The sequence below is a fragment of the Sturnus vulgaris genome, chromosome 4, assembly GCF_052056855.1.
Source record: "Sturnus vulgaris isolate bStuVul1 chromosome 4, bStuVul1.hap1, whole genome shotgun sequence".
Lineage (NCBI taxonomy): Eukaryota > Metazoa > Chordata > Aves > Passeriformes > Sturnidae > Sturnus > Sturnus vulgaris.
Genome location: NC_142246.1, coordinates 22424376 through 22442885, shown reverse-complemented (window position 1 = coordinate 22442885; position 18510 = coordinate 22424376). Strand labels below are relative to the sequence as shown.

Below are 18510 nucleotides of genomic sequence, written 5' to 3'. Positions count from 1 at the left end.
CAATAAACATATTTTCCTTTTTTAAAAAAAGCTTTCAGTTAGGGCACGCTACAGTATTTAAATAAATTAGTTACTCTGCAACCAAGTCTCCACTGATCAAGCCAATGAAATGTAAATAAATTGCAGCTGTGGATCATGACATTCAGAGATTCATTGATAATAGTGTATCATTGATTCATCTCAAGCTTCTACTGCTATGAAAAACTCATATGCATGGCAATGTCTCATTCACAGAACACAGTCTAGGTAACTGTAAATACAAATAGTTTGCTTACATTTTTTACCCTTTAAAAATACATCAGTATGTCATCAGTTAAGGCCCTTAAAATCTAATATGAACTTTCCTGTACTTTGAACGGTTTCTATCTATAAACATTTAACTTTCACTGGCTTATCCTTTAAGTACTGACCCGTCCATATTGACCACACAGCAAGAAAAATTTCCCCGCCTGAAAATGTTTCTTTTCTGCTTCAAAATATAGTGCAATGCTCTGATAATCTTCATTGGTCGTACTTTCAGAACCTGCAACAGACAGATCTGAGTATTAGGAGGGTGCTCTCATTAAATAAGGTAAAGACCCTATTGAAGGAACATATTCCTATTCCACTTTGTTTTCCCACTGACATTCAAAGAAAATCAAAGCCAGACAGACTCAAATGATGTCTTACACATTTTTATCCTATTTAATCAGACTACATGTCAGACATTAGGAGATAATAACATAGTGAAATCATTTTTCCACAGGTTTTACACCATAATGAGATTTCTGTTTTTCACAGGATCATAGAATAATAGAATGATTTTTAAGGGATCTCAAAGATCACCTAGTTCCAACCCCCCTGCCATGGGCAGGGACACCTTTCACTAGACCATCTTGCTCAGAGCTCCATCCAACCCAGCCTTGGAACCCTTCCAGCAATGGGACATCTAAAACTTCTCTGGGCAATCTTTTCCAGTGCCTCACCACCCTCACAGTAAACAAATTTTTCCTAATATCTAATCTAAATCTACTTTCCTTTAGTTTAGAACTGTCCGCCCTCACCCTGTCATTACATTGTCTTCTAAAAAATCATAATGAAATGGCATTGCTATGATCTGATAATGACTTTTTCCATCATATCTTGGCAACAATACAGCAGATCAAGTGATTATGAAATTATCACCTTAATTGCTTTCACAGTTTCAGAATATGGAAGCAAACTTTTATTGTATAAAGCAGCGCTATCAGGGCCAATGCAACCATGTGGTAGCAGGGAGTACTACTTAAGTCTTCTAACCAACATTTTACTCTGCTGCACACATGTAAAAAAAAAGACAGCCACTACTCCAAAGTCAGTTTTAAACTCCTTTTCTACCCACTTAGATTACAGTTTGAGACATCCTATTTTGGATAGAAGTAAGAAAGCATAAGAAACTGTAGAACAATTGTTGCCACCTTGACAACCATCTGCAAACACACATCTCCAAGCTAACTGTTGCTAAGCTTTTATAACCTTCATAATAAGAAATCAATATCTAAACAAAGAGATTAATTGCAAATATGAGAATTTGGGAGATACATATGTGAAGCTGATAGGGCACTCTTCAAAGATGCCTCACACAAACAGAAACTATAAAATTTGGTGCAAATTGGCAAGGTAGACTCTGGCTTGATGGCCTAAGATAAAAGCCAGCTTCTCAGTGAGGTCTCCTTTCTGTCTCTCACTGAGACAAGAGGAAGCCACGAAGGGTCTTAAAGAGTAGAAATGGAAAAAAGTGACATGTCAGAAAAGAGCTGGAAACAAGAGAAAACGAAAAGGGAACAAAAATCAAGAACTGTACCAGCAAAATGCTCCATTTTGAATCAAGATCAAAGAAAGGGATTCCTCAATGGACACAAGAAAATAGTCTAGACAAACGTTTTATCTCTATGGATAAAGAAAAAAACCTGTAGGACAAGGTAAGATGTGAAAACCAAGGAGACAGCAAAGCTGAAAGCAAAGTCTGGCTTGTAGGCCTGAAGTGCACATGTTGCCAAATCTGGCCACGATGACTGGAAATGGGAAACAAAACACCCATTGTCTTATGATTTCAAATTGGTTAAAGTCAACTAAAAGAACAGAAAAACATAATGCAAGCAAACTATGAGCCTGGAATACTCACTGATGATATCAGCATAAATCTCCATCTTATTGTGTTGTTGAGCTAATGTGAAAGCTTCATTATTACACTTGGACATAACCAGGAACTGGATGGCAGAACCATAGTCACCAAGCTGCAGAAAGAATCTAATCAGAATGACAAATTAATACCTTAGTACTAATTAGCTTAATGAATACACCAAATGTTTTAGCAATATAGTACCTATGATACATACAAATATGACACACTTCTAATCCATTTTATATCTTGATTGTTTTAACTAGGTTCCTAAAATTAACTTAGTATAAATAATACAGCATGGCAATTTTTTATTATTTTCTAAACTTATTAGTTCGGGTTAATATAATTTCAATCAGAAAGCCAACAACAACAAAAAATCAGTACCTGTTTAGTTGTCCAAATTTTAAAGAATTCATATCAATTAATTGAGTTATAGTCACTAGCCAAGTACCAATAACCAGAGTCTAATATGTTAGCAAGCCTCATAAATTCCCAATAGATAAAGACTTCTTTAAAATGTGCATAACATGATTGTTACCTGGCCACCATCTTTGCTCCTTCAAGAGACTGTGTTTCTCTCACAACATTAACAGCCTTTTCAGGATTATTTAGGTGATCCAAATATAGTCGAATTACACTATCCCATTGCTTTGCATGTTCATAAGCTATCACAGCTTCCGCGTACCTGCAAAATAATGGTTCCACATCAGTTGTTTTAACTTTGTAAATAACTCTTTATAATATGGTGTGAAGAAAATATAAAATATTTATTTCTGTGAGATTACTTTGTGGCAACTTCCTTTCAGTTTGCATGCAATTGCATTGCTCTGCATTTACCAAGTTCTTTTTGGTTCTTCTGTTTCATTTTCTCTTAGGAGAATGAAAAGCAGAGGCAACAGAAAAATGTCTAGCACAATACTATTTCTACCTATTCTGCCAGCATCTCTTTTGCTATACATTAAAAACAGTTAATCTCTTCCATTTGAAATCCCTTGGGAGCAAGAGAACCATAAAAACCAAATGTGATAGCTAGGCATACAATTTTAAAAATAAGACCTCTTTTCTCTTTTGTAGACAAGATCAAGAAATTTCTTATTCTCTCGCTATGCAATTGACACAAACAGTATTTTCTAGTCTCATCAATGCAAACATTAAACTCTGGTGCTGTTTCACATTTTAAAGTATCATTATTCTGAAGCATATTAACTTACAGGTAAGGACTAGGAAAAACTACATTCTGTGATTAAATATAACCTATCTGGGGCTTTCATTTCAGTTAATAACTCGGCATTATTCAATATTCTGCAAGTGCAGCCATTAAGTTGCGCCAGTATTTTGATTCTAGAATGAAAAAATTTCTTTCATGATTATTCTCCCTTTGAATGACCTTTAAAAACAAACTGAACTTGAATACTCTGCTAAGTGGAATGACGTTCAGCATTCTAAAACCTTTGATGACTTTTGTTAGAAAGATATTAATGTTTAGACAGGACAACAATTAAGTAGAAACACATCTTTGATACCAGATTAATGTCCTTAGATTACATTTCAAATCTTCAATACACTAAGTGTAAACTCAAGTTTACATATTTTAGAATCCATTTTCACAACACTATTTTATGCAAAAGTTTCAGTACGTGTTTTATTTTACAAAAACACTAATGTATAATAATACCAACAACAACAGCAATAGCATATTTTATATTAAAAAAGAGCATTCAAAAGTACCTGCCATCTGCTTCCTTGGCCTTTGCATACTGTAGGTGAATTTTTGGAGATGAAACCTGAGGAAGAAGTTCACCAACCTTTGCCCTAGAAAGATAATAGCTATTTAATAAATACACAGCTGGATCCAAATTTTCTCCAGTATTTACATCATCACTGAAAAGGAGTCTGATAGAAGAAACTGAACATAATAGATAAGCTTTGAAGTAAATTCAGTATTTTCTAGAAGTTGCATTTTGTAAGAACTGGAAGTGACAGATTGCTTTGTGAGCATACAGGTTTGAAGTCAGTCTCCTTTTTTTTTTTATGTCTGATGTGTACAAGCATAAGAAGTGTCAGACCAACAATTTTTACCTCAAATGTTGCTGGATTAACCAACAAAAGAAGCACAGCATGTAACCTGAAAGCTCTATAAAATCAACAAACTAAGCAGTGGGCCTTTCAGGACAAAGGATATGAGAGACTCAACAGAGTCTTAAATCTCACCTCTGACTAAAAGATGGGCGCTCTTCACACTGAACCTCCCTTTGTAAGAGTAAACAAAGCTTGTACCTCCCACTTCCCAAATCAAGGTCATCATTAGATGCAAGCTACTCTGCTTAACCAAGTGCTTTCCTGGCTCATTTTGATGCCACTGACAATTCTTTAATGGAATAAAATTTTCCTTTTTCAAATAAATGCACGTAATATTCCTAATCTTTATAACACTCATATGAAAGAGGTCTTACTGAACTGTCCCATCAGTTCCTAATGTGAGGAGTCCAGAAAACGTAATTAGGTCAGAACTGAGCCCTTAAATCTCTCAGAAAATTGGAATTTTCCAATGGAGACTTCACAATAATCAAATTAATTTAAAAAAAGAAAATTATGATACTGGCTATTCTTGAATAATTTCAACTGTCCAAATATTCAGTCTCAGCTATGCATGTTATGAAACTAAAAAAATATAATTAATTAAACAGTAACTACTCAAATATAATTACTATATTCAGTGTGCACTAAACTCAGTGTGGATGTCTGCACGTGCACACACCCACAAAGGACTTGAAACTGCAGGAAACCTTAAACATAACATACAAAAAAAGGAAAAAACAAATCTTCCCATTTACAGTAAGACTATATTAAAAACCCATAAATTTCTGAGCGAATCTTTAAGCTTGAATTTGGAACAATAAAATCAATAAAACATAGTTAATGAGACATTTGTGTTATTCAGAGAATCAATCTTTTCTAAAGAATACCCCAGCAAATCCTCTGAAATACAACATCTCCCTGAAACCTGTACTTACCAGTTTTTACACCGGATGTATACTGATGCTGCCTTGTCATAATATTGTCCCTTTTCATACAGCTGAGCAGCTTCTGAAAATTGCTGCAATATCGGAAACCATTAAAATATAATTTCTAAATTAAGATCATAAATAAATTACTAACCTAGTGAAATCACATATTCAGCCTTAACTCATATTAACTCTCTTGAGTACCTTCATATTCTCCAGAATAGCTCCACAGTCTCTTTTTAGTAACCTACTGGGATGTTTAATGGCCTGGTTTACCCCTCGACGGACATCTCCCATCCGAATGGACATCTGAGCCACACCAGCAAGGCAAATTTCATCGTGTTCCTGGTACTGGCAATCAAATGAAAAGCAGTAACTATAGATTACACATTAGAAACACCAGGTCACAAAAGCGACAGTAATCAAGCATTGAAACAAACTAACAAAATATTACAGACTTAACATTTTTTTAGAGCTGAATTAAAAAATTGGAATTCAAATGAATCTGAAACATGACAACTTAATGTATATTGTGACAGTACAATGCTATCATTACTAAAAAGGAATTACCTCATTGTTTCCAGTGATTCCCTTCTCATAATGTGCCAGAGCATTAACGTAATCACCCCTAAAAGAAAACTGGAAGTTATACAGACAAATATTTTTAATAGGAAGAGATGTTTGCCTTCCTACCACTTCGTGCATGCATATGCATGTATCTGTCTTTATTTAGACATAACAACTACAGAAAAGGTTGTGAGGTATGTGAGAGGTGGACAGTTACACAGAACGTTATGGCACTTCCTATGGACTTGATCAAGCTCTTAGTCAAAGACGCAATTCCATCTCTCAGTTCTGTTGGACAGAGACCAGTAAACCTCCCTTAAAAGGCAAGGAATCTATCTGCAATATACATCTCAGTGGTCTCAGCTCTATTCCAGATTTTTCCGGAAGACAAACGAAGGTAATCTTTGAAATTATTTAGAATTTTTGCTACACAAAATCAAAGGTAATTTTTTTCCTGGTGTATATTCAGAACTCAAGTGCCAGATAGTTGCATGGCTTCAACTGCATCCATTCCTTGTTTTCTGTGACCAGCAAGTGTGCTCTCTCAATGCCAGGTGTACTGCCAGGGGGAGGGAATTGTCCACAAACTACTAATAGGTAAGCTTTTCCTCTTGACTTAGATTTTAAACAGACCAGGTTTTATCTGGGAAGAATTAACTATTAAATAGACTTTAAAATCATGCCAAATGGTTAATACCTTCTGTCTTTCAGGGATTGGCAGCTTTGAAATTTGACATACCTCTACCTAAATTAATTAAGAAAATGAAAGCATATAGCTATTTAAAGAAAGACAGGCAAAAAGCATGGCTTTCATCCATTGTAAGAAGTGCTAAATTATTTGGACTTTCTCTGTTTTCCAAGCACTTGCCTGCACCAAAGTATTTGTTTAGTAGATGATATTATATAGTGGACCTACCAGTAGCAAAGAACCTATATATATCAGAATTAGTAAAAAGGAACTATGATTTACTAACGTGTCTCTAACATGAAAGATTCCTTGCAAAACTCCTCTTCCTCATACTATAGCTGCAAGACCTCACTGAATCCTCTCTCAGCAATGCAGTCATCTGAAATATCTGTGCTCTTCTATTGAGCATGAGTATTGTTTTAACATTCTTACACTAGAGCCTTACAGGAGAACTTACATGAATTCAAGTTGCACTGCATATTCCTTCGATATGAAAGGGATTTGGTCTGGGGCCAGACGTTTAGCCAGCTGAAGTGCTTTATCCCAGTGCTGCAAGTCTTTTCGCATCTATTAACAAAGAACAGGAACATTTTCTGATGCAAGTATCAAATTTGGACTTCTGTTCTGAACTTTACATTATTTTAAATACAAATATTGACTTAATATTCTAGAAAGATTTGGACAATTTGAGAGACATTAATCCTAAAGGAAGGTCTGTTAGGTCGACCCTGGAAAAGACAGGCCTGTCAGTCTCACTTCATTGCCTGGCAAAATTATGGAAAAGATTATTCTGGAAGTTATTGAAAAACACTTGAAGAACAACGTAGTCATTGGTCACAGCCAACACAACTTCATGAAAGCAAAATCCTGCTTGACAAACTTAATTTCCTTTTATTATAAGGTAACCCACCTAGCCGATCAAGTACAATCAATTGATGGAATCTTTTTGGATTTCAGTAAAGCTTTGAATACAATCTCTTAGAGTATGTAAAATGATGGGTAAACACATCATGGGATGGGTGAGCAACTGGTTCACGAGTCAGGCAGTAAGGGTTACAGTGAATGGGGTGACATCAGACAGGTGACCTGTCACTAGTGGGGTTACACAGGGCTCCATCCTCGGCCTGTGCTCTTCAACATCTTCATAAATTACTTGGACACAAGACCTGAAGGTATAATAAATAAGTTTTCTGATGATACTAAATTGGAAGGAAAGGAACTCCCTCAAAGGCAAGGAGGTCCTGCGGAGAGACCTCGACAGATTAGAGGGCTGGACAATCACCAACTGTATGAAGCTTAACAAGGGAAAGCACCAGACTCTGCATGTGGGACAGAGCAACCCTGGATGTACAGACAGAATAGGGAATAGGATGCTGGAGAGCAGTGCCATGCAAAGGGACCTGGGGGTCCTGGTCCATGACAAGTTGAACATGAGCCAGCAGTGCCCTGGCAGCCAACCCTGTCCCGGGGTGCATCAGGCACAACATCACCAGCCAGGCAAGGGAGGGGATTGTCCTGCTCTGCTCTGCACTGAGGCAGCCTCACCTTGAATATTGTGTGCAGTTTTGGGCACCACAGTGTAAGAAGGATCTAAAGCTGTTAGAAAGTGTCCAAAGGAGGGCAACAAAGATGGTGAAGGGCCTTGAGGGGAAGCTGTATGAGGAGTGGCTGAGGTCACTTGGTGTGTTCAGCCTGAAGGAGACTGAGGGGAGACTTCATTGCAGTTACAGGTTCCTTGTGAGAAGAAGAGGAAGGGCAGACACTGATCTCTTCATTGTGGTGTCCAGAGACAGGACCTGAAGGAATGTCCTGAAGCTGTGTCAGGGCAGTTTTACATTGGATATCACTCAGGAAAAGGTTCTTCACCCAGATGGTGTTTGGGCACTGGAACAGCTCCCCAGGGAAGTGGTCACAGCACCAAGCCTGACAGAGCTCCAGAAGCATTTGGACAATGCTCTCAGGCACATGATGTGACCCTTGGGGTTGTCCTGTGCATGGTCAGGAGTTGGACTGGATGATCCATGTGGTTCCCTTCCAATTCAAGATAGTCTATGATTTTAGTCACACAATGGCAAGATCAAAACTATAAAAGGACAAAACTATCAGAAGGTAAAATATTCCAGAATTAACCTGGAAACAAAACCAGCAGAAAATTCACACATCTTAAATGAATACCTCAAGAGCAGCAATAGGACAGGAGGATGCCAGATACAAATCCTGAGCCAGATTAAAATCACTAGTAAACATTGCAAGATGTCCTGCTAAAAGGCTGTGGTCTTCTATTCCCTGTAGAAAGACATAATAGGTGAAGAAGTAGTCCAAAAGAAAATAAATACTGTATAAATAACATAATCTAGTTAGAAAAATAGCAAAACCAAATATCCTTACATTTTACAGTTATGTGTATTGGATTCTACAAACCAGAAAAAGCCCTCAGGTGCCACCAGAGCTAACAGTGTCTAAAATCAGCAATTTGCAGAAGTATAATTTTAAGGTACTATTTCACGTCTAGATGTATAAATGAAATCTCGTTTTGTTTTGGATTTTTTTTAATAGCAGTCTTCAACATTTTCTCAAAAATAACAAAAGGAAATAAGAGCCTCCCAATGCCTGAGACATGAATATATTCTGCTGTTCTCAAGCAAGTGCAAGAAATACTGTGCAGTACTGCAGAGACTGCAACCACTTCAAGAAAAAAGCAAACACATTCTGTAGTTTGGACACTTTATCCTCTACATCCCTTGAAAGCAACTCAAATTCTGTTTACACAAAAACAACCCCTTCTCCCAGCAAAAAATACCCAAGAATTCTGCAATTCCTAAAGAGGAATTGAATTACCGTATTTCCTATTTACATTTTACCTTTATTTGCTCTAGTGACATCACCATCCCAGCATTACCAGATGTTCTATAAACACGTATTGCAAAATCCACCTCCATATGATGTAAGCAAGCTTTGCCCAGCTCATTCCAACAAGACTGATCATTCAGGAGTGTACAAATCTCCCATGCTTCAGAAAATCTATAGAAGGTAAAACACATTCACAACTACCTTAATTTTAGATATACTCAAAACTCCCTCTCAACATTTTTTTCTCTCTCTTAGAGAAAACGTAAAAAACATTTACTTCTAAGCCATGGAGAGAGAGATGTATCAGGAAGGAAGGAAAAATACAAATGTGTACCCTCTCCTCTTTCTACCACACTTTTTCAGGAAACCATCTGCTTTCCCTACTCTGGCATTCTTTCCTTTGTACTGATTTTGCATTGCTTCATTACAATGGGAGGAGAGTATGACTGAAGCACCTTCAGCCAGTTTCGGAGGAGCCACTGTCATAAAACCCCGAAAGGTCTTGAAAAAAAAAAATTTAGGCTTTTACTCGATAGTGAAAAAAAATGCAAACCACCACTGGGTCATTTATTTTCTTGGTCTGTCTGGAGAGCTATGTGAACTTACGGATCAATCTGATCTATCAATATTCAGCAGGACACTTTAAAATCACCAGGATATGCTATATTGAACTATAAGCACAGAAGAAAACAATTTACACAATATAATTAAAATGAAGATGTACCTTTTCAACATTAGAGTCTGAGTAAGCATTTGTCTCAGCATATCAGGTCCAAAGTCTTTCAAATTGCCAAGGAAACCGTGAGTACTTAAATAGATATTGTTTGTTTTCCCACTCTGAGTCTGACAAGTTAATTCTCCATTATACAACAACAAAGGTTTATGGGAATAGGGGACTTCCATGACACCTGCCAAAATAATCCTTGATCCTAGGTTCAAAGATCAGGAAGAAAAAAAGACGTCTCGTAAAAATCGCTACATGGTAAAAAGCATAGCAAGCAGCTGAAAACATATATATTTGCAGGGCATTAATTCAGGGTCTGCAATTCTGGCAGTCAGCAGCAACTACACAAGTACACAACTCTCAGTGAATATACAGTATGTAAATATTTTAAACCAGTACGGTCCTTTTCCAAATGTTTTTTGGGTAAATTTCAGTGTTTCTCTCTGGCAAATACAGAAATGGCTATGTTTGCAATTTAACACTTTCAATGAATACAAGTTTTGTGACCCTGATGCAAGTTTTTCTGTCACCCTGATCCTGAGATTTTTCTCATGAATGCTTCAAAATACAATTGAAGCACAATGTGTAACTATCAGATGAAATATTATAATAGCAAGAAGCTTATGGAGTTGAGACCAAAATGCCTTGAAGCCTTACAGAGAAACCTGCAAAGTAACTAGTTTTCTATTCATCAGGTGCACTTCAAATCTTCTGTAGTACTATTTATTTCTAAGACAAAGGAAGATTCAGAACATGTTTTACTTTATTAAGTAAAATAGTATAATCTTTAAGAATAACCTTTTTAAAGAGCTTATGGTACCTTGAATGGTATCCTTATGAAAAACGTAAGTGTATACTTTATCATCATCAAAAGCAACAAAAACACCTTTATCCATTGGCCAGTTTTCCCACAGGATTCCTTTAATGGTTGGTGAGAAGTCTGGAATCTCATATACTCTATCATTTACCTACATATAATGCAAAAGTAAAATTACTATCAAGCTACTAAAGCAAGAAACAAAATATTCATCCCAGCTGTGATTAAAAACTCTAAATTTTAATTTTAAATAAAAAACTATTAATTTTAATTTAAATTAAAATTTTTAAAATAAGCAGTGCAGAAATATTGCAGAAAATTGTTTTAAGAAAAAGTTTCCTTATAAGCAGTAATTCTGAATAACACAAGAATTTAAATTTGAAATGGGGAAAATACACATAATATAAATGATATTTACTATTCTTTAAAAAAAAGGTATGGAAAGGGGTGGTGAAACTGGCTAAATTATCTCTATTTAAATACACAAACATATACATCTTTGAAAGTTACCAATCAGGAACTTAGTATAATGGAATTATCCTGATCTAGTATGACAGATTTTATTTCCTTACATTAGCATTAAGTTATCTTCAAGTTTCCTTACCAGTTTCTTCTATCAGCATACATGCTGGAGTGAAAAAAATCTTAATTTTCTATTAAAAACACTATATAGCTGAAGAGCCTGCTTGTAAATATATTATATTGGTATCCCACAATCAACTTACTGGACAATAGACAAAGCCATCACTTTTGTCATCTATGAAAGCCATCCTGGTTCCATTGGGATCTGGAAAAACCTTTCTCACACTGACAGAATGCCGATATTCATTCACATGCTGCCAGTCTTCAATGTAGAAATAATGAATAACTCCAGTCTAATGAGAAATAATAGAAAATGTTAATAATTAAATCAGTAAGTGGCGAGTAGGTAATTAATTTGGCTGTAGTGTCTTCCATCTTAGAGTACTGAGTGCTCAAAAAAAGTACTTCTAAGTGGGTTTTTTGCTTCATTCTCACACCCTGTATTGGGTAAGACAGGAAAAATTTCAGAGGAGCAAAGAAAAGATTTGGGAGGTTTCAGGGATTCCTTTTTTTGAGGTTGGTTTTGATATTTATCTTCCTCTGCTTTGTGGAGACAAGTGTTTACTGTGCAGTTCTCTAAACAAATGAAATGCCTGTCTCATTGCTGAGAGAGGCATAACCTTCAAATAAAGGTGTAAAATTTGTTTCCAAGGAAGAACCATACATTCTTAAGAAGAGAGATACCTAACTCAGGGAATAAAAGCAATCAAACTAATTTGTGATTAAAAGTATATTTTAAAAATTGTGCCTTTTGACATCAATGGTAGATTTTGCACACGATCAAATTGATCGGCAGCAAATTTATTACTTCAAATTTGTTAGTATCAGTTTAGGTACAGAGGAGGTAGGAAACCTCTACAAAACCACTACAAAACCACTACAAAACCACTCAAGTTATTAAACCAGTTATTAAACCAGAGATAGTGGTTCTGCCTTTCCTCTGGAAGGTCAATACACTAGTCAATATCACAAGGAGCAAAATACTACAATGCCAAACATGCCCTGTATTCCTAGCGCCAGAAAATGTCCTGTTTGTTTTAAAAGGAAAAAAAAATACCCTCATACATTAAAAAAATCTCCAGAAAAAAATTCATAAGCATGTCCACATCCTTCTTCAGAGCCCTCCTTAATTCCTATCCTTGTTGAAACTTGTAAAAAAATTCTCTTTGGACAAAGGCTTCAGTAGCAAGTCAAGGCTTTCATTTATGCTATTACACTTATATACATGAGTACCTTTTTGTCCACATTTTTCACATCATCACCTAAATCAACAAATCTGCAAGGCAAGTGAATGTTTTTTCTTCTATCTGGAAGACATGTTGATCACCAACTCTCTCGCTACTACAACAGAATTAAGTTCTGCTATTAAAAGCAATGTTTTGCAACAAACACTAGTAAAAGCAAAACTTCATCTTCCTGCCAATGCACATCACATAAATGCAACGGTAAAGGAAGCTGGATGCAATTTTTACTGTATTTGCTCAAAGCTCTTATATAGAAAATAATCCACTCTGAAGTGCACAGATGCACTTTTTGTTTTGCTAAAAGCATGAGCAGTAATCAAAAACATTCAGACAGAAATATATTTCATCTAAAAAGATCTTTTAAAAGAAGTAATACTTACATCTGTACCATATATGAGGAAGTCACTAGTTAAAGCATGGCACAAAATTCGGTATTTATCATCATCTGCAGGGAAAAGTCGAGTTTCTCGTTCTTCCTGAGCACCCAAACCCTCACTTTCTATCTAAACATAAAGAAGAGAATGAACTGAAATACCCCACTGTTAACAATAGGGTATAATGGTGTTGCTTGTATCAAACTCTAAGAAAATTAGATGAAAAAAACCTTGCATATGTATCCCTTAAGAACCCAGCATCTGCTTCTGTCACATTACCAGAGAACTTTAAAATAAAACCTGTTAAATAGCTGACAAGAAAATGCTTCTTTTTCACCTGTTCTAGTCTAGGCTGTATTTCCAAGTCTACAGAAACTCAGCTCTATATTTTACTTAGCCAGCAAAAGTGTTCTGAAGAATTTTAAATGTTTATCTCCATTAACTGAAGATCATTGCATTTTATTTAATTTTTAAAATTATACTAACTTGTTCAGTTTATATCAACTCATTAGTTCAATAATCCAAACTGCCAGAGCTCTTACCATATGCAACTGGACTTTACCCTCAAAAAGAGCAGCAGCATAATCGGAATTAAGGTGCATACTTGCTACTGTCCCCAGGTACTCCACATCGTTAAGCTTTTTTACATCTAAATGATTCAAACAGAAAAAATAAGGTAAAAATATTTTGATTTTCTACAGGTCTTTACTTATCTAAATTTGCAGCTGAGTAAGCAGATGTGAAAATCTCACAACCAAGCAGAGAAGAGACAAGTCACACATAAAGAGACTTTCTTCTTAGCAGTCAGAGAACTGGTTAGAAACTAAAGGAGAAACTCTTTTCCTGTGCAACTCTAACTAGTATTGTTACAGTTTTCTTTAATTTACTGTCACTGAAAAAAGGGGATGCTTAGAAAAACATGGAAGTTTGAAATCCACTATCGAAAATTTCGACACAGCATAACCAAGCTTTCCTTATCCCATAAAAACAACATGAAGATCTGCCAAACTGAAAATTTAAATTCTCTGATCATAGTTCCTAGGTACTTTGCTGAACTTAGTACTTTAAGACACAGATATAAAATGTCTCAAAAGCCTGAAGTCTGAAGGACTAACAAGACTAACTTGATGATGTGAAAAAACAAGTAAGCAACAGTCTACATTTCATGACCAATATCTCAGACAAGAAGTTTTATTTCTATTATTTACAATGCCTTGCCATAACTGCTTCAGCCTGCAACAATTATTGTCCCATCCTAGCAGGACCATATGGCAATTCAAATTTCTATTGTACAACGTGGAATGTCCAGAACTCCTAAACACAGTACTGAATTAATAAAATAAGACAGAGTGCTGCATTAAAGAGAACCAAATTCATGCTTACTATTCTCTCCAAGTGCATAAAACCAAGCCCGATTGTTCATTCCTACAGCCAAATGATAAACACCAATAGCGACAAAACTGGGCTCTACTTCAACAGAGACTGTGACTGGAAGCTCCTGTAAGAAAACAAAACAATAATACGATTTTGATCCCCTTTTGATTAATTCCATCTTTTTCCTTACTTTAATTACATCTACATGAAGTTTAAAAGGAAGAGGTTATCATACGCTCTCCACATGATTTGCTATGGTGACTTCAAGAAGAGAAGTGAGGTATGCAATCCGTGTACTGCAAGCATCTCCAAGGATTGGAAGCTTTGTCAAGAAAACATGGAGGGATCCTTTTCGTGTAGATACTGCCAACAGCTGTCCATCATCTGTCCAAGCCATCTGATCTACACCTAAAATATTCACAAGTTTTTGTAAAAAGGATAATCCTTTCTTTAACTATTGTAACCAACAAGCAATTATTTTGCTCTAAACTGTGAAAATGGTAGGAATTCATATCTAGAATATATGTACTAATGGACTCAAAGCTAATCAATTAATACAATTCCAAGATCAATTAGTATCACTCAAACCAAACACAAAATTTAATAACATAGCATTTTCCTGAGAGTGAAGACTTCACAGAATGACAGAATGGTTGAGCTGAGATGACCTTAAAGACTATCTAGGTGCAACCCACCTTCCACTAGACCAGATTACAGATCTGTTACAAAACTGATCAACACTCTTCCTCTTTTCAACCCTGACAGTTCAGGCAGCACATTCAAAGCAATCCATAATACTGGAAGCAGCTGAGCAGAATTCAATCTTATTCCCCTTACTGCAAAATCAGTAAGTACTAAACACAGAACTGGTGTTTGCGTCTCAGTGTCTGAAAATGCCATTAGAAAAACCATACTCTAACTGCCTAATACCAATATTCCAAGGGAGACAGGGAAGTGTTGTGCTCAAAATATCCTATATTTCTTAAAAAGAAAAAATTTAAAAAGCAAGGTTCCTAAGAAATAAAAAATGCTGGAAGCAAACAGCTACTTGACAATAACTGAAGCATTTACAAACACTACAGGAGGAGATAAGGGTGAAAACTCACTACTCAAAAAAATGGTTTTGCAACACTGTTCTAGAAGCCACAGGCACAAGTCCTGTACATCAGGACAAAACCAGATCAAGTATCAATGTTAGTAAAAGATATGCTGAAAAAAACCTCATGGAAAGAAGCAGAAAACAGTTAAGTGTCTCATTGTAATAATCTGAATATACTGTAATACAGATTCAAAACCACACAACACTAACTGATCAAATATTCTGAGAGCTGTACTTCTCTGTACTTTGAATAGATAAAATATGCTGCCATTTTGCTACAGGTCACCTAATAAATACAAGTTGGGAATGTGTGAGTTTTTGAAAAATTCTATATTTACACAGTTTTTCCAACAACAGTACTTTCACTCCATGAACAGAGACACTGTCAGAATTCCAGTTTACTTAATTTGTAAAAATTTCTATCCCCGTGGAGCAAGTTAACATACCTTTATTTTCATCATCCAAGTTTATTATGGCATACATTTCTCTCATATCTGTCAGATCATGGATTTTGATGCTAAAACAAAAATAAAGAGTCAATCATTCCCACCCATTTAAATATCAGTCGTCATTAACTGGAAGAAACCCAGTCCAATCAAGATAGCCTAATGGAGCAAAAAGTAGAACACAAATGCAAAATGTCTTCAATTTCCTAAAAAACAACACATTATTATCCATCACTGTAAACAGTGAATCATTGTATTACAGTGAACAGTGAATTACAGTAAAAAAATATTTGCTCAGAGAACTAAAATTTGAGGAAAAGGCACAAATCCAATTTGAAAGAATTCAGCGTTAGGAAACATAGACTTTTATTCCCTTTTGATCTGTTAGAGCATTTTAATTTTAAAAGACATTACTGATGGACACACAGGGCTTGAAACACTGATGCAAAAAATACTTTCAATCCTGCTGCATATAAAAGAGACAGAGAATGAGAGTTTACTTATGCTGTCATGTCACCCAAAGCAAGTTAAACCACTCCTTAAAGAAATAACCCTTACTGTACAGCAAGTGCTTGAAGTTGCACCATGTTTTGCCCACAGTTATACCACTCTTGATGTGCAAGTGTCATAAATCAGCAGCTTGTCCTACACAGAGCTGAGGGCAGAGAGAACAGTTTGACACAATTCTTCTTTTGCTGAAGAATTCAGATATCACAGAATCAGGGATTAGCATATGAGGAGCTAAAGGAGCTATTCTATCATATGCACAAAACATTTTGGAAAAACTCCAACATATTTAATTATTTATTTCCTTAATTACTCACACTTTTCAACTTTTGTCTAGACTGCAGGCAAGACATACCAACATCAGGCATCAACATACTCAGTACAGATTTAAATTAATTTTTCTCCTGTTGTTAAGCAGATGTTTATGCTCAATCAATGAATCTTAGTAAAGAAATTTGAACTTTTTTGCCGCCAAGCTACATAACAGAAAAACAATGAATAAAAAGGAATAATATATACTAAAGTTAATTTATTTTTTGTTCACAATTAATTACATTTATTAGTGTTGCAGAGATTTTTGTCAATAATAGCTTCTCCTAACTCTAGGCACAGCAGCAGTTCCACAGAGCAATTCATCTTACCTTTTCCAAATTCACTTCTTAGGGAGCCTTGAAGCCTTAGGAAGCATAGCGTGAATGCCCAGTAGCTCCAGCTGTGGGAGATGAATTCTATTCTTTATATATAAAATAACTACTTACCAACTGTCTCCACATGATGCAGCTTTGTTTAATGACTGTGATATAGCAATGCTGCTTAGATTATCCTTATGATTATGAGCTTGAAAGACTTCTTGTCCTATTTCACGAATATGTGTAGAAATTACTACAAAACACCCTTGTGAGAAACCAATCATGATATAGCCATCACCATACCTGTTACACAAAGCAAAAATTTAGAAAAGAGATCCTTTAATGCAATATGCAAAAAGCATTTTCTTTCAAACTGCTGGGGTACAGTCAATGTCTCCCAGTAACACAAAAAATAAACAAATTATGGGAATTTATATATATCATGTTGAATCATATAATATAAAATAGGTTAAGGGAAAACTATCAGAGGTTCTTAAGGGATAGAAACACGTCCATGCCCAGATGCCTTGCAAGTCATCTTTATTCTCTCCTGTATTCTATAATGCCACTTTATTTTCAAGCTGCACACATGGCAGTGATGCCAGGAGAAAGAATTCTGGTATCTTCATTGAAGTAAGTATACCAGAAGATGGCAACTTTAATTTCAAGGTTCTGACGTATGTTCTGGCCCATCAAAGCCATGCCAAAACAGTAATGCCAGTCACTGTGCCCTTAAGGGCACTGCAAACACAGTAGAAGTACCAAAGCAACAAATTTGTGAATATTCTGTTTACTTTCCATAGTGTCAAGTAGAAATAATGAGGTTAAGGCACAAATAGTTAAAGCATATAAATATGAATTCAAACAATATCTCATTAGCTCAATTGCAAGAAAAATCACTGCAGGGAAACAGCCCAGGTACACCTTGTTACACATGGAAGCATATAGCTTCAGGTTTTCTTAGTGCTGTAGTGTAAAGGGATGTCAATTCCATGTTGACTCAACAGGCATTAAAAGACAAGCTGTAATGATTCAAAGATACAGAAATAGTACAGCTACTTTTCTGGTACAGATCTGAAACTTCTAGCTTAGGTTTTCTTCATAGGAACACTACCAATGGTATTGCACAAGAAGAAGGCTATAAGAACTTTGCACAGCTTTGCAAACCAACAAACTAGCTCTAGGACACAACTCCACCCCTAGCTCTTTCATCAGTTACTCATCCAAACAGGAAACAACCAAAAATCTCTCCATTTAATTTGTCAAAACAGTTACATATTTTTGTTTAAAGTTGAGCATAGCAACAGTGATTCTGTTGGAAAATACTGTTTTTATAGCTATTGAATCATCAAGAAGAACAGTTAAAAATGTAGACTACCTTGTGTTCAGAAAAGAATTACTGAAAAGTCTACAGTATATACAGGCAAGAAAAATCCAGTCTAAGCAAGGGATAGATGATTT

General features: G+C 35.7%; 1 protein-coding gene across 2 annotated transcripts in view; it reads right to left on the bottom strand.

Annotated features, from left to right (window-relative positions):
- WDR19 (WD repeat domain 19) overlaps window positions 1–18510 on the bottom strand; it is a 39341-nt gene that overhangs the window by 13935 nt on the left and 6896 nt on the right. For both annotated transcript variants that reach the window (XM_014871037.2, XM_088163280.1), the window contains 19 exons: window positions 17179–17352; window positions 15914–15984; window positions 14604–14776; window positions 14378–14492; window positions 13537–13643; window positions 13001–13123; window positions 11520–11669; window positions 10798–10945; window positions 9978–10182; window positions 9265–9424; window positions 8579–8689; window positions 6861–6970; window positions 5719–5776; window positions 5353–5499; window positions 5158–5240; window positions 3872–3955; window positions 2682–2828; window positions 2144–2268; window positions 411–523 (listed from right to left, as the gene is read on the bottom strand). In XM_014871037.2, the coding sequence (XP_014726523.1) occupies window positions 411–523; window positions 2144–2268; window positions 2682–2828; window positions 3872–3955; window positions 5158–5240; window positions 5353–5499; window positions 5719–5776; window positions 6861–6970; window positions 8579–8689; window positions 9265–9424; window positions 9978–10182; window positions 10798–10945; window positions 11520–11669; window positions 13001–13123; window positions 13537–13643; window positions 14378–14492; window positions 14604–14776; window positions 15914–15984; window positions 17179–17352 (2404 nt within the window). The remainder of the gene's footprint in view (window positions 1–410; window positions 524–2143; window positions 2269–2681; window positions 2829–3871; window positions 3956–5157; window positions 5241–5352; window positions 5500–5718; window positions 5777–6860; window positions 6971–8578; window positions 8690–9264; window positions 9425–9977; window positions 10183–10797; window positions 10946–11519; window positions 11670–13000; window positions 13124–13536; window positions 13644–14377; window positions 14493–14603; window positions 14777–15913; window positions 15985–17178; window positions 17353–18510) is intronic.